Genomic DNA, 13606 nt, shown 5'->3' with positions numbered 1-13606 from the left:
AAGGGTCTTAGTAATATTCCAATACATCTAAATCTACAGCTGTCATCCAATAGATCTCTTGTAAACTTACTATTGAATCATACTGCAAACAATGAGTGAGATTTTTTTTTTATTAGCAGACTTAACCAACCATGATTTATGTGAGCAGATAGTGCATGATAGGAAGAAGGAAGAGTATGTCTTGTTCTCAAGGATTCATTAGGAGTCTGTTGTTATTTCTGTGGTTGGTTTAAATGTTTTGGAAACAAGCACAGCCTAACTGGAAAAGAAACAGATTTTTTAGGATCCCTTGTAAGTACAAAGAAAGAACTGATGGCTAAGTATAAGTAATCTAGAATGGGTAGAAGAGGGGAAGAGCTTGAATATCAATTGTGACCATAAAATCCATGGCAATAATGAGGGCTATAGCTTAGACTTTCCTGTTGTGGGTACCTACAAAAAAAATATGAGAAACCATCCATTTGAAGAAGTCTTAAAGAAAGGAGTAGATTTTCTGTGAGATATGAAGGGATCTTGGCAAATAGGAAATGGTTTTCACAGATGCTGTGGGTGCCCCACCCAGCTTCCCTTACCACTTACCCTTTCTGCACATTCCACTGGTGTCTTACAACAAATATTTCAGATCCCCTAGTTAGTGTTTGCTCTCAAGGCACATGTGGCAAGGCCAGCAATGCCAGGGAGTCAGGCTGCCAGGATCATGCTGCAGATATTGAAGGAAGCAGGAGGAAAAAGCTCCCATCCTAAGGGCAAGATTCCCAGGCAGATTTTACCTGGTTTCCTGGAGTTATCTCAAGGGACTAACCTTGTGGTTCACACAAAAGGAACCACTGGCTCTTGCCCCATTCCTTGGCTTCATTCCCTTCCAGATGTCATTCCTTATCTCCTACTCTGCTTTGTAGCATTACCTTCCGAGCAAATCCCTCAGTCTCAAATCCTTGACTCTGGAAGGAAACCTCAGGCAACACAGCCCAAGAACCCCTGTGTTTATTCTAAATTACAGATAAAACCAATGGTCCTATATGATTGTTGTCAGAATAAAAAGAGATCTAATTATGAAAAAGAAGTAATGATTCTCGTGGCAATTATGACACAGCACAAACCAGAAGGACTCCAGGAAGTGCTCTGGTTTGAACCTTAAGGTCTGTTTATCAGTAGCTCTGTGGTTTTGAACGGGTTACTGAACTTCTGAGGGCTCTAGCTGTTTTAAAATGGAGGGAATTTTTATTGGGAGAGTTAACATAGGATACTCCATCTAAACTAGTGAGCCCTGTGCATGGAGTATAGCAAATGTTTAGAAACTAACTTCCTTGTCTGCATTCATTGTGTACTAATGCCAGGATCTTTGTTTTTTCCTATCAATTGAATTCTCAGCTTCTGAACCTACCATAAAAGCAATAAACTAACTACTACATGGGTGCACTTAACATTTCAGTTTATCAGACCTACTAAAGTATGTTCTTCCCAGTTGGAGATAAATATCATCTTATCTCAAGCTAGTTCAAATAACACACCCTTGGAAAACTCACAAAAGAGCTCAAAGTTCTCCTTAAGTTATACTATATATCCAAACCTTCCACCAGAGGATGCTCAGAATATCCCCTTTGCTACTACTTAGTCACTGAATGTGCTCTGTGGTTTCAGTTATTTGTAGAGAAGTTTGGTAAACCCCTTCTGACTTTTGGCATGCTTACATATATAAATTCAAGTTGTCTTCAGGGAGGTGGGAGCTGGGAAAGAATGGAAATCCCCAGGATTGGGGGAAGAGCTCATCAGAATTTATCACAGCTAAACTAAAGTTCAGCTGTTGGGACTAATCTTACCAAGTACTTCTGGAAGCAGCTTTTCTACTGGCTCCAAAAGATCCTTGCTCCAGATTTTACAGGTAAGATAAGGACATGGGCAAGGGTGGGAAGAGATTTGCAAGGTTCCGGTAGATCTTAAAACATTTTATCCAGTATAGCGTGGCATTCTGCCTGACACGCTACATAGTGGATCTAGTAAAGACTAAATTGTGGTATAGCCACATAGACAGCAGAATTCATTAAGTGTCTGCTAAGTTTGTTTCCTGCTGAATGAGACACAATAGCAGTGGGGAGTAACTGAAGGTTCAAAATGTCTTAATACTGTTTTTCTTCTTCTGCCACCTTATGTCCCATCATATAATTGTCACTAAGTGACATTTGTCTTTACTAACACCTGGTTTTGCTGTTTAAACTGTAGCCTGAATATTTTAAGAAGTTTTCATTATTTTCATGAGGGAGCAATAAATGAAAACGTCAACCAACATAAATATTTGCTGGCATTGTTAAGGACAAAAAAAGAAAAGAGAAAATATAAAGAAAAGAAAAAGGAAAAGTTGAAACCCAGAATGAACAATGAAGCGGTTTCTTGAAAACAGCAATATATTGTTATCATATTGGCTTGCCCCCTAAACCCCAATGCCATCCACTCCTGCAATCTCCTTAGTCCTTTTTGTGTCAGTTCCTATTTTTTCTACTCTAGTGTCTCTGCTGTTAGGATCACTTAATTCAACAGCTCCATATTGCTGTCCTCTGGCATGCATTCTTTCCAACTGTGGTAGAGGCCCATGACTTTTATAAATGTACAAGATGTGAGAGTGGATCAAAACACATAGAAAAAAAATGCACATTTGGGCTTGTTGTGGATTAGATTTAATTTCCAAACTCAATATTGGTCTAGCAATTTTGTCACTCCTTGGAACTCCTTCCTTCTCTCAACTTTTTTCCATAGCACATGCTAATGAGTCTCACGTTTGTTTGATTTCCACATCTCTCTTTGATCAGTGCCTTTTCCTTTCCCTCTAAACTTTGAACAAAACTACACAAAATAAATTAAAAGCAAACATAATAAAAACAACAAAAATAAAAACATAAAATCCAAGCTAGACTAACATGGATTTAAAAGAGAATTGTTTCTTCTGGAAAAATCTATCACCAACATTTCTTAGCATTTTCTTCTATTTCTTAGCATTTTTCTTCTTTGTACTTTTCCTCTCTCTCTCTCCTGCAAACCTCTTTTTTTAAATAGTAGCTGTACTGATATAAATACAGAGTCATTTACTTCCACTTTAGGAAACATTACTTCCACTTTAGGCTTAAAGAATTGAGCGAAATGCCAATGTGATAGCCAGTTACAAGGCTGAGAGATTGAAAATTAAATTTAACTCACTACAAATCCAAATATGCATTTGTTTTCTATGTGCTTTTTAAAAATATTTTTTAGTGGTCAATGAACCTATATTTTTTACTTATTTATGTGTGGTATTGAGAATCAAACCAACCCAGTGTGCCTCACACATGCTAGACAAGTGCTCTACCACTGAGCCAGATTCCCAGCCCTGTTTTCTATGTGTTTTGATCCACTCTTACATTGTTTTCATTTATAAAAGTCATGGGCTCTACTAAGAGTGGGAAAGAATGCATCCCAGAGGCGCACATAAGCTGAGATGTAAATTGCAGAGCAGCAGTTATGAGTGTGGCTTGAACACTGTAAATACTCAAAGATGTGCTAGAGGTTTGGTCTTCTAAAAGCACTAAAGATATTACACAGAGAACACCTGGGAACAATATATAAAGCACTATTATTAATACACATGCTAATGCTATTCACGAGAAAGTCCAAAACCTTAAATCTGTTAGCTCCCACATTAGTAAATTCCCTCAAAAGCATGAAGTTTGTAAGCTCAAAATATCTGTATACAGATTTAGTTATATAACTTCTGTTTTTATAGCTAATTAGTATAGATTATAATTGGGAGTTGCCACATTTTTCTAATCTAAATATGATTCTCACCTCTGCTACATGTAAGTCAGGCAGCCAAAATTCTACTAATCTGAAATGCCAATATTGCATTAGCAGTACATTAAAATGAAAAGACACCTGACATCTGAGCTTCTAAATTCATCATAAAATTGCCCCTGTCTGCAGTACAAGCATTCCCTGACTTCCATGCCCTGGAGCTGTGCCATGTGTGAAGGCAATTTGTGAATTCCTACTATTGTTTCCAAGCAGCAGTTTCTGTTTTTTCTTTCATTTAGAGGATTGACAGGGCTTTGGCTATGAGAAAGGGAGAGAATGGATCTTTATGGTTGTCAACAACAACAACAACAACAAAGAAATCCACAGCTTATATAGTCTACTACAACAAGAGTCCAGAAGTATTAATTTTAAGATGTCCATGAAAATAAAGTCAAACAGTGAATTTTTAGTTTTGTAAAATGGCAGAAAACTCTTCTTAATAGCATGACAAGTCAGAAAAGCAAGGATTTGCTTATGTCTCTATAGCTTAAAAATATTTTACCAGAGACTCCTCAGATTACAAAAGCTAAAGAACAGAAGTAGAAAGTGGTTAAACATTAATAAAAGAAGTTTTGTTTTCGCTCATATAACTAGTCATAAAATCATCATGCTTTGCACATTTGTTTCAATAAAGGGATTTATCAACTAAGTAAAAAGCACTTCAAAAGTACAGCTTTAAGAAATAAGCACCTGCAATTTATTTTTAATGCTAGATAATGGCTTAGAATTAATGCAATTCACGTTGGACCTGGACTTAAATAAGAGAAATACAAAAATTTATATTTGGCAAATAATCAAGCTAGGGACATAAAAAAAGGAATATAAGTAAACCAAAATCCAGGGGAAGGAGTTAGATACAAAGAACCAGTAGGTAAGATTCAGGAAATAAATTTTTCTATGTCAACCAAATATTTAAGAATAAGCAAGCTAACTGATAGCAGGCCTAGGACCGACTTTACCATGGTGCTCTTGATTATCTTTTTTTATATTTTGTTTTTTAATGTCTTCAGAAAGAGACCATGCTGAGGAACAGTTATGTTTTCAGGTTCAGTAAGCAAAATGTCTTTCTCTGCTTAAAGACTAGAAATTGCTGCTCATCCTACCTCTTTCCTTGAAGACTAAGTAACATCCCAGACATGGCCTCAGAGACCTACATGCCCGGCCCTGTGTGCCTCATCGAGAACATGAAGGGGCAGCTAGTGGTCAAGCAGGAAGCCCTGCAGATCCTGTCAGCCATCACTCAGCCCATGGTGGTGGTGGCCATCGTAGGAGTCTGCAACACAGGCAAATCCTACCTGATGAACCAGCTGGCTGGGAAGAAAAAGGGTGAGTGCCACCAACAGAGCTCTGCTGAGCCCTCTGTCCACCAAACTATGGGTGTCCAGCATGGGGATGGAGGGGAAAAAGACAGTGCCAAGGAGGGACAGTGAAAACCAGTGTTTGGGCCACACCTGGGTCTTTTAACTTGGGGAGATAAAGGAAATGTTTCTGTCCCTGACATATAACTTTTTAAAAATGTTGATCTTAATGTCTTTCAGGGAGAAACACAATATATTCCCCTAATACAGAATGAGATCAATGAAATAATTTCCATATGCATAATTATTATTATTATTATTATTATTATTATTATTATTATTTATATATGACAGAAGAATGCATTACAATTCTTATTACACATACAGAGTACAATTTTTCATATCTCTGATTATAGACAAAGTATATTCACACCAATTCCTAAAAATCAAGAAAAAGAGAGAATATAATAGAAAAAGACATCACAAAACATGAAAAAGAACTAGTGTAAAAACACATGAAAAAGAACTAGTGTACAAACACACGCACCTAATTTATTTGAGAAAAATGCAAATTAATGTCTCAATAAGATACAACACATTACCATATACAGTACAGCCCCTGTACTTCAAAATGTGAGCAATTTTGGTGTGGAAACCATCATATTCTACAAGAAAGAATCTGAAGTCATGGCAAACCTAATGTAGAAGGACAATATTCACTTCCTCTAACCTAGGAAGTCCATTCCTAGGGGTGATACACAAGGGAATTGTGCATGTATACACACACACACACACACACACACACACACACACATACATATTTCAAAATCAACTGAATAATATTTCAGAAAAGATAAACCTGAGAATTTATATATTTATCAATAGAATAATAAACAAAGTGATTTTATTATATACAATATAATAAGGAGGGGAAGTGTGAGGAGAGATGGAGATCATAAACTGAAATGGATTTTCATTCATGTTTGAGTTTATCAGGATGAACCCAGAAACTATGTGTAACCACTGAGCTCTAATAAAAAATAAAATAAAAATTTTAAAAACTCTGTATTTACATTTATTTACAAACATTGTCACTAGATAAAGAATTTGAATTGCCATTTCCTATTCAATATCTTAGAGGTGTTTTTCTATTTTATCTCACTTGTAGAGTTTCCATAAATAACTGCTCCTATTTTTATTTTTAATTCCTCATATGTAACATTATCTCTAGTTGCCTGCAAAATGCTTACTTTATATTAGGTTTTATTATGTTGCCTATGATGTGCATGAGTGTGTTTTCCTAGCGTTTATTCTGCTCGGTTTCTCTGCACTTGTGGATCTGAGGTTGGCTGTCTTTGAGTAGTTTCAGAAAGCTCTCAGCCATGTTCTCTTCCCTTTCCATTTTGTCTTTTGGAATCCCAATCATATTTACAGTAAACCTTTGACAATGGTTTTGGGGATGCCCCAAGCTACTGGGAACTCAGCTATCATTGATTGTACTCATGAATCTCTTTGTGCTGCTGTTTAGTTAATTTCTATTGACCTTTTTCAAGGGCTCTGATTCTTCTCTCTGTTATGTTCATGTGTGGTATTTTGTTGAGCCCACTGAAGAAATAAGCCTGAGTATCTTCTTTTCTAGAGTCATGTCTTCAAACCTGCATGAAGAAAATGAAAACAAACAAAATATATATGAGAGAGAGAAAGAGAGACAGACAAAAAGACACTGACATTTTAGATCCCATTAATAGAGAAAGGACTGTTGCTATTTAGGCTTGCAATAATGTGCATGTCTACTAGGTATGTCCCTCTCTGTCTCAGTAACTATAAGGCCACTGTACTTAGCCCAGCTTGGATTCATCTCCAGAAATTGCCAAGTTTAATTTCAGGATTAAAAAAATTCTCTATCAGATAAGGATGCAAATATCTCACAGTTATACTAAACATTTGCCTTTAAATATTCTGTGATTATATTTTACATGAGGAGTTCATGGCAACCTAGATAGAGGTTATATTTTTTCTAACTACACTGCAAGCTGGTATGGGCAAAGAGAGTAAATAAAGATTATTTGTACATTTGTGTCACAGAATTTGAGTCTGCACTCCACAAATTCCTCTTTCCCCTCTTTCTGTCTGAATCTTGCAGATGAGTAAAATGGCTTCTTGGGAACAGAATCAAGGGATATCAGGAGCCAGCCTCCCTGGATTACTTTACAGTTCTCATGATCTATACTCATTTACCTCTGATAATTCCTGCATTAACACAGGACCCTTTGGAGTATACCTCATATCCAAACCATAATATTCTGTTCCTGATTCTCAAAAGCTCATGTCCATCTCACAATGTAAAATGCATTCAGTCCATTACTAATAGTATCATTTTCTTAATAGTTTCAGATTGCCCAAACATCCACATCCAAAGTCTCTTTTGACACTTCTGGGAAATTATTGGCTATGACACTCTATAAAAACCAAAATCACGTTACATATATCTAATAAGTAATGGCACAGAGTCAACCTTTCCATTCTAAAAGGGAGGAATTGAGGCATAGAAAAAAGGGATGGGATCAAAACAAGATCAAAACCTCACCAGGCAAACAGATCCTATATTTCCACATACAGCATCTAGGACCCATGGTAGCAAGAGGTGCACAAAAAAAGACGTAGGCAGCTGTGTTAGAGCCATTCATTTCCACTGGAATATTTTAAGGAAAGGTACAAAAGCATTTCAGAACTCTGACCCCAAGAAGTCAAGAAAGAAAAGCATTTATTCATCAACTTTCATCCCTTTGGGATGAAGACTGTTCCCACAGGCTTATCTTCTAGTTTGTAGGAATGATTTTAAGTGTGTTCTAATGAGAGATCCAGTCTGAGCATAAGAGAAGTCTTAGGGCAGGAAAAACAGCATAGGCATGGGCCTGAAGCAGAGTGCTCACCAGCATGAAGCTTGTTCCAGCCCAGGTAGAACTGGATGCAGTAACATAATCTGGAGTATAAATTGGACTATAAGGAATATAATTTAGTCTCCCTCTTCTCCAGTAGAACCATTCCATGATAGAGTCTTTTCAAAAAGTGTGTCTGTATGGGTTATGGTCATTTATGAGACCAAAACACCTGACCAGAACAACTTAGAGGGGGGGGAAAGTTGACTTTTATTTTTGAGATTCTGGTTTCAGAGGTTCAGTCCACTGATGGCCAGCTTCATATCTCTGGGCCAAGATGAGGTGGAACATCATGAAAGAAGAGTACAGTGGAAGGTAACTGCTTAATTCATGGTAGCCAAGAAGGAGAGAGAGATGTGGTAGTGATGGTGGAGAGAGACAGAGACAGAAAGAGGGAGCAAGAGTAAGCAAAACATATACTTCAAAGAAATGACCTCAGTGACCCACCTCTACCAGCCATGCCTGCCTTGAATTACGCCCCAGTCTAGAAGTCCTTTCAAATATTAATCCATTGAATAAATTAATTTATTGATTATTTTACAGCTCTCATAATATAATCATTTCATCTTATGTATTAACACAAGAGCTTTGGAAGACACCTCATATCTAAGGTGTAAAAATTCATTGTCACCAGGAAACTCTGCAAGGATTTATTAAAGAACGATTAGTGGAAAACTAACTTCTTGTTTACAGGGGTTGCTTTTAAAACCATAACTGATATTCTTCATCTGCCTCTCTTCCCACTTGCCTTGGTCCATTCCAGTTGCTCTAACAACACCATAGACTTAGTACGTTATAAATAATAGAAATTTATTTTCCTCAATTCTGGACCCTGGAGAGTCTAAGATTGAGTTGCTGCTCAGGGCTCACTTTCTGCATCCAACATTGCCCCTAGCTGCTGTGTCCTGACATGGGGAAATGGTAAAATGATTTGTTTGTCCCTTTTGACATCTGTTGTAATAACAAACACCACTCATGAGTGCAGAACATTCATGATTTGATTATTTATCCAAAGCTTCCACCTCTAATACTGTCACCTTGGGGACATCTGAATTTTGGAGTGATACATATACTCAGATTATTGTACTGCTTAGTAGGTTTCCTTATTCTCAGGGACACTTCAGATGTTCTATGTTCTTTGTGAGGTGAACCAAATCATCACCTTAAGAAGTCTGAATTCTCAGTGACATTGATTTTGAACTGTGGTTGCCGGTTCTGTCAGTTCAACATGGACCACAGAAAAACCATGTCATGCCCTGTATCCCAAATAAACTCCTTATACCTCTACTGTGAAGAAGTAACTATGGTTCCTCATTATAATCAAGGTAAATTATAACTACCAGTGTTTAAGTAGTGGTGCATTGCTGCTTAAAATTTATTCGGAAAGATTGATGACTTGCAAAAAATATTTTAGCATAGTGATTTAATCAGTATTTTGGTCAGAAATTTGGGTCAAGTTTGTCTGTGAGATACTTCTGCTCCAAGTGGTTCCAACTGAAAATACTCTGTTGTATTCAGACGATAAGTGCGCTGGTCCACAGGTCCACAGTGACCTCATTCACAATCTGTGGCCTGATTGAGGACAGTTAGGGACATGGGCCTGTCCTTCATGGTCTCAGACACTGAAAACAGATTCAGGATTTTGGCAGGTGAAAGAACATGCCAGGTGCCGTAGTGATAGTAGACATACTTTTTTGGAGGCAGCAATATCTTCCCTCACCCCAGTCATTCCAGAGGCCTTTTTATATGCCGGCCAAAAAGAAGGCATATTGCTAACAGAAAATAAGAAGGCATGTTGCTAACAGATTAAATAAGTGAGGCCATGCCCACAAGAACATGTTTATGACTCTGAGTACATATGCTGCATCAAGGTGTTTATGACCTTGGCTACATACTAAAAGTAGCCCACCAGAAAGCTTGACAAGAGAGCCTAACTATAATCATCTTGGGCCAATCCTATAGATCCCATTTATAAATGTCATTTGAAGTTCCTACATATTTCTAATCCAAATTTCCAACACATAGAGCTGCTTCTTAGCATGTCCATTACTGTTGGCCATAGCCTGGGATCCCCCCAGTTCAAAGCCCGAGAGAAAGTTCTAAATGAAAAGAGTTTTCTTTTTTAAAAAGTGATGAACAGATAAATATAAGGGATCTGGGTAGAGGAGCAGCAAGTCAAGCAAGGAAGGAACAGAGGTTAATAACAAACTAATTTATTGAGTTGGTTAACACTATGAGTAACTGCAAATCCACCTGAAGAGTTATCTCTGAAATATTGTATGCAAGGCATCTCAGAGGGGAACCTACAGGAAATAATATGGAAAAAAATTTTTATTGGCTCCCATCCTCATGAATATCAACACCCTTACAATTCTGGGAAGAAAATGATCATATATGTAAGACTGTCAGATGAATCTTTGTTGGGCCCCACATTACTGAAGCAGTGAAGACATAAAGCACCATTCCAGGAGAAAATGCCCCTAGTGATAGCTCTACAAAGCCATAGACATTATAAAACATAGAACAAAAAGAAACTTGAAACTGTGTACAAGAAGTTCAACACATGTGACAACCTCCACGCAGGGTATGACATTACCAATTCTAGTGTTTGAATTTTCCTTTTTATAGAAACTAAATGGAAAATATGTTGCTTTGGCAGCTAGAGATGGACCCCAAAGACACCTACATTTAGATTTATTATCTATGAACAGATGTTAAGCAGTTCAACTGGTCATCAATTTTGCACAAAAGGAGAGTAAACTGAAGTAAGGCTTTACAGAGTCTTGAGCAGTGGTGAATGGTTTCTCTGGTTATTCTTGGCTAATAAGGAGCACAAGTGAATGATCAGTAATAAAGAGGTGAGTGCACAGGAGTGGGTTTGTTAATATGTAGTCACTTATTTCTTAGGTCAATGGTGACCAGACAGTATATTCTTTAAAGAAAAAAAATGACCCATCTGGTGGTTACCTTAGATTTGACTCAAGTTTGTCCTCACTTACCCAGTGATTGTTCAGAGTAGACATGATAGCTGTAATGGAATCTTTGCAATTACCTACAGCCTGGGATCTCTTTCACCATAGTTCATTTCACCAAATATTTAATGTTATCCTGAAGGCAACAAAGATTGACACTGATGCTTCAAAACAATCCATTTCTTCAGTGAGATCAACCAGCTATTAGATTGCATGATGATCACACCAGGACCTTTGTACCCTGGAGATGGCAGCAATTTTGTTACTGGAATTGATATGAATTCTGATTATGTATTGGCCTCCCCTGTTTAGAGAATTATGGGCAGCAGCTATTGAAGGATTCATAGTGTGTGACCCTGCTACATATCACCTTAAACAAGTTTCTGACTTTATAGAAAAGAGGCATAACAATGTGAATATAGCCCAAGGATGCATTAGTACTGATACATCATGGAGAAGCTGTCAGACTTATAGAAAAATGGAATATCCACTTAGGGATGTAGCTAAGACACACTGTGGAATTGTTCATTGGCATTCAAGGTATAGTATACAATCCATGAACGAACAGCCATTGCAGGCTGGCTAAATATATAGGCCTGAGAACCAAGGGATTAAAGTAGAAATGTTCCCCATGGACTCATTTGTGAATCTCTGATCCTCTAAACACTTCTTGAGTTCCTACTGGACTAGAGAGTTGATTATCAGGGTGGAGTTAGGAAGTATTTCTCCCAAGGGTCTTAGTAATGTTGCACTAAATTTAAATCTATAGCTGCCATGTGGCCATGTTGTAGACTTCCTATTACACTAACCAGCAGGCAATGAATGAGGTTGTTTTACTGGCAGACTTAACTGACCATGATTTAAATGAGGAGATTGTGCAAGATGGAAACAGTCTTGTACTCAAGGATTCACTGGGAGTCTTGTGTTATTTCTGTGGTCTGTTCAAATGCATTGGAAGCAAGCATAGCCTAACTAGAACATAGAATCAATTTTTTTTTTTTTGGTTCTTCATGAATGCATGAGAAGAACTTCTGGCTAAGTATAAACAATCCAGAATGGGTAGAAGAGGGAAAGATCTTGAATATCAATTATATCAATTATGACATGAAATCAATGGCAATAAGGAGGACTATCACTTAGACTTTCCTATTGTAGATACATTAAAAAAAATTATGGCTAGCCGAACATTTGAAGTCTTGAAGAAGTGGGTTTTCTGTGAAGTATGAGGAGATCTGGACAGAGAGAAAGGGGTCTTCACAGATGGTGTGGGTGTTCCAACCATCTCCCCATGTCACTTACCCTTTCTGCACATTCCAATGGGATCTAACAGCAAACATCAGAGATACCCTATCTGAGCATTTGCTTTCAACCCACATGTGGGTCAGGCCAGCAATACTGGAGGGTCATTGCTCCCAGTAGCAATCCCCATTCAGATGTGAAAGGAAATGGAAGGCAAAAGCCCCCATCCTAAAGGCCAGATTCCCAGGCAGATTTTATACATTTCCTAGAGTTAGCTCAAGGGGCTGGGCTCACAAAAATGACCTTCTGACTCTGTAACTTGGTTTTATTCTCTTGCCATCTTCTATTTCCCTCTCTGCTACTCTGCTTTGTAGGATTACCTTCTTAAAAAATCCCTCAAACACAAATCCTTGGCTCAGGACTAGAACCTCAGGAAACACAGTCTAAGAACCTCTGTGTTTATTTTAAATTACAGATAAAAGCAATAGTTCTGTAGCATTGTTGTCAGAATAAACTGAGATCTAGGGGCTGGGAATGTAGTCAGTGGTAGAGCACTTGCCTAGCCTGCATGAAGCCCTGGGTTCAATCCCCAGTACTGCCCCCTTCTCCAAAAGAACCACAGACAGAATAAACTGAGATTTAATCATTAAAAAGAATCACAGTACTGGTGACAATCATGAGAATACACACCACATACCAGAGGACTTCAAGGAGTGCTTGGGTTTGAAACTTAATATCAGTTAATTGGTAGCTCTATAATTTTGAACAAGTTACAAAATTCCTCAGGGCCTTAGCTCTTTTAAATTGGGAGGAAATATTTGTGGAATATTTACTCCACATAAACTAGTGGACACTGTGCGTGGAATATAGCAGATGTTTAGAAAATAATTTCCTTGCCTGCATTCAATGTGTACTAAGTGCCAAGACCTTTTGTCATTTCCTGTAAATTAAAGTTCTCAACTATGGAACCTACCATAAAAGCAACAAACTCACTCCTATGTGACTGCATCTACCTTTTCAGAAAACCAGACCTCAAAAAATATGTTCTTCCCAACTGGAGGTAAATATCATCATATTCCAAAAGAGGCAAAATAAAACACACTTGGAAAACTTGCAAAAGCTCTCCTTGGTAACATTTCTCCTTCAGGAACGCTTCGCAATTTCTGGAAAATTAGGCCAAATATATCCAAACCTTCCACAAGAGGTGCTCAGAATACCGGCTTGGCGACCATCTAGTAACTGAACTGACGCTGTGGTTTCCGTTTCCTGAGGAGAAGTTTGAAAACCTCTTCTGACTTTTGGCGTGCTTATACTCCATATCCAAGGGTCTGCTGGGAGG

At 37.8% G+C, this 13606-nt stretch overlaps 1 protein-coding gene and 1 long non-coding RNA gene across 2 annotated transcripts in view; one reads left to right on the top strand and one right to left on the bottom strand.

Moving 5' to 3' along the window:
* LOC101961135 (guanylate-binding protein 7) overlaps nucleotides 1–13606 on the top strand; it is a 67839-nt gene that overhangs the window by 39126 nt on the left and 15107 nt on the right. The window contains 1 exon segment of the mRNA XM_078027766.1: nucleotides 4937–5145. Coding sequence (XP_077883892.1) covers nucleotides 4937–5145 — 209 coding nt within the window.
* Nucleotides 5974–13593, bottom strand: LOC144368111 (uncharacterized). The gene is made up of 2 exons (XR_013427891.1): nucleotides 13460–13593; nucleotides 5974–6772 (listed from the first exon to the last, which is right to left on the bottom strand). It is a non-coding gene; the product is annotated as an uncharacterized LOC144368111 (long non-coding RNA).

The sequence above is a fragment of the Ictidomys tridecemlineatus genome, chromosome 11 (genome assembly GCF_052094955.1).
Source record: "Ictidomys tridecemlineatus isolate mIctTri1 chromosome 11, mIctTri1.hap1, whole genome shotgun sequence".
Classification (NCBI taxonomy): domain Eukaryota; kingdom Metazoa; phylum Chordata; class Mammalia; order Rodentia; family Sciuridae; genus Ictidomys; species Ictidomys tridecemlineatus.
Note: the sequence above shows the minus strand (reverse complement) of the source record. Positions and strands in the feature narration are given on the sequence as shown.